Here is a 992-nt window from a genome sequence, read left to right as displayed (position 1 = left end):
GTGTGTGTGTGTGTGTGTGTGTGTGTGTTGTTTATCAGCGGTGTGTGTGGTGTTTATCAGCGGTGTGTGTGTGTGTTGTTTATCAGCGGTGTGTGTGGGGTTTATCAGCGGTGTGTGTGTGTGTTGTTTATCAGCGGTGTGTGTGGGGTTTATCAGCGGTGTGTGTGTGTGTTGTTTATCAGCGGTGTGTGTGGGGTTTATCAGCGGTGTGTGTGTGTGTTGTTTATCAGCGGTGTGTGTGGGGTTTATCAGCGGTGTGTGTGTGTGTGTGTGTGTGTGTGAGTGTGTTGTTTATCAGCGGTGTGTGTGGTGTTTATCAGCGGTGTGTGTGGTGTTTATCAGCGATGTGAGTGTGTGAGTCCCGTGATAACAGTCAGTCAGTCAGTCAGTCAGTCAGTCATCTCTGAGGCTAACACTAACACTGCTGACACTTATCAAAACACGACGCTCCGCGCGCATCTTACCTGGACAGGTGCTTCAGGATCTGCTTTTTGATGATTCCGGCCATCCCGACAGACTAGCTACCTCTCCAGCATCTTCAGAAATCTGTCGCTGACACACACACACACTCACTCACACACGCGCGCTGCTGCTGTCCAGCGCCGCCTAGCGACTGCTCATCAGAATGACCGCACCGACCGCATGCCAAAATAAAAGACCTCGTATTGCCAAGCGTGATTGCACACACAAGGACGTTTACTTGGCAATGCAGCTTCCAGTGCACACATATAAAGAAATAAAAATGAAAAAAAAAATTTTTTAAATATGAAAACACATGAAGCCTTGTTAAGTCAGAATATTTAAAATACATACAGATTACACATATTTACAGTGCTATGGATAGTAATAATATGGATAAATATGAGTGAATTTACAGAAAATAGAGTAAACTTCTAATTTCTAACTTCAAAACAAGCATTAAAATATATAGTTCTCATTTTAATTCACCCCCTCGGCATCCCCCCCCCCCCCATATTTTTTTTAGACCCGGA

At 44.8% G+C, this 992-nt stretch overlaps 1 protein-coding gene across 1 annotated transcript in view; it reads right to left on the bottom strand.

Annotated features, from left to right (window-relative positions):
* LOC107566066 (UHRF1-binding protein 1-like) overlaps positions 1 to 585 on the bottom strand; it is a 41,882-nt gene extending 41,297 nt beyond the window's left edge. The window contains exon 1 of the mRNA XM_016251442.1: positions 465 to 585. Within this exon, the coding sequence (XP_016106928.1) occupies positions 465 to 508 (44 nt within the window). The 5' untranslated portion in view covers positions 509 to 585. The remainder of the gene's footprint in view (positions 1 to 464) is intronic.
* Between the last annotated feature and the right edge of the window lie 407 nt (positions 586 to 992).

This window comes from Sinocyclocheilus grahami, unplaced genomic scaffold (genome assembly GCF_001515645.1).
Source record: "Sinocyclocheilus grahami isolate Dianchi unplaced genomic scaffold, SAMN03320097.WGS_v1.1 scaffold1044.1, whole genome shotgun sequence".
NCBI lineage: Eukaryota > Metazoa > Chordata > Actinopteri > Cypriniformes > Cyprinidae > Sinocyclocheilus > Sinocyclocheilus grahami.
Note: the sequence above shows the minus strand (reverse complement) of the source record. Positions and strands in the feature narration are given on the sequence as shown.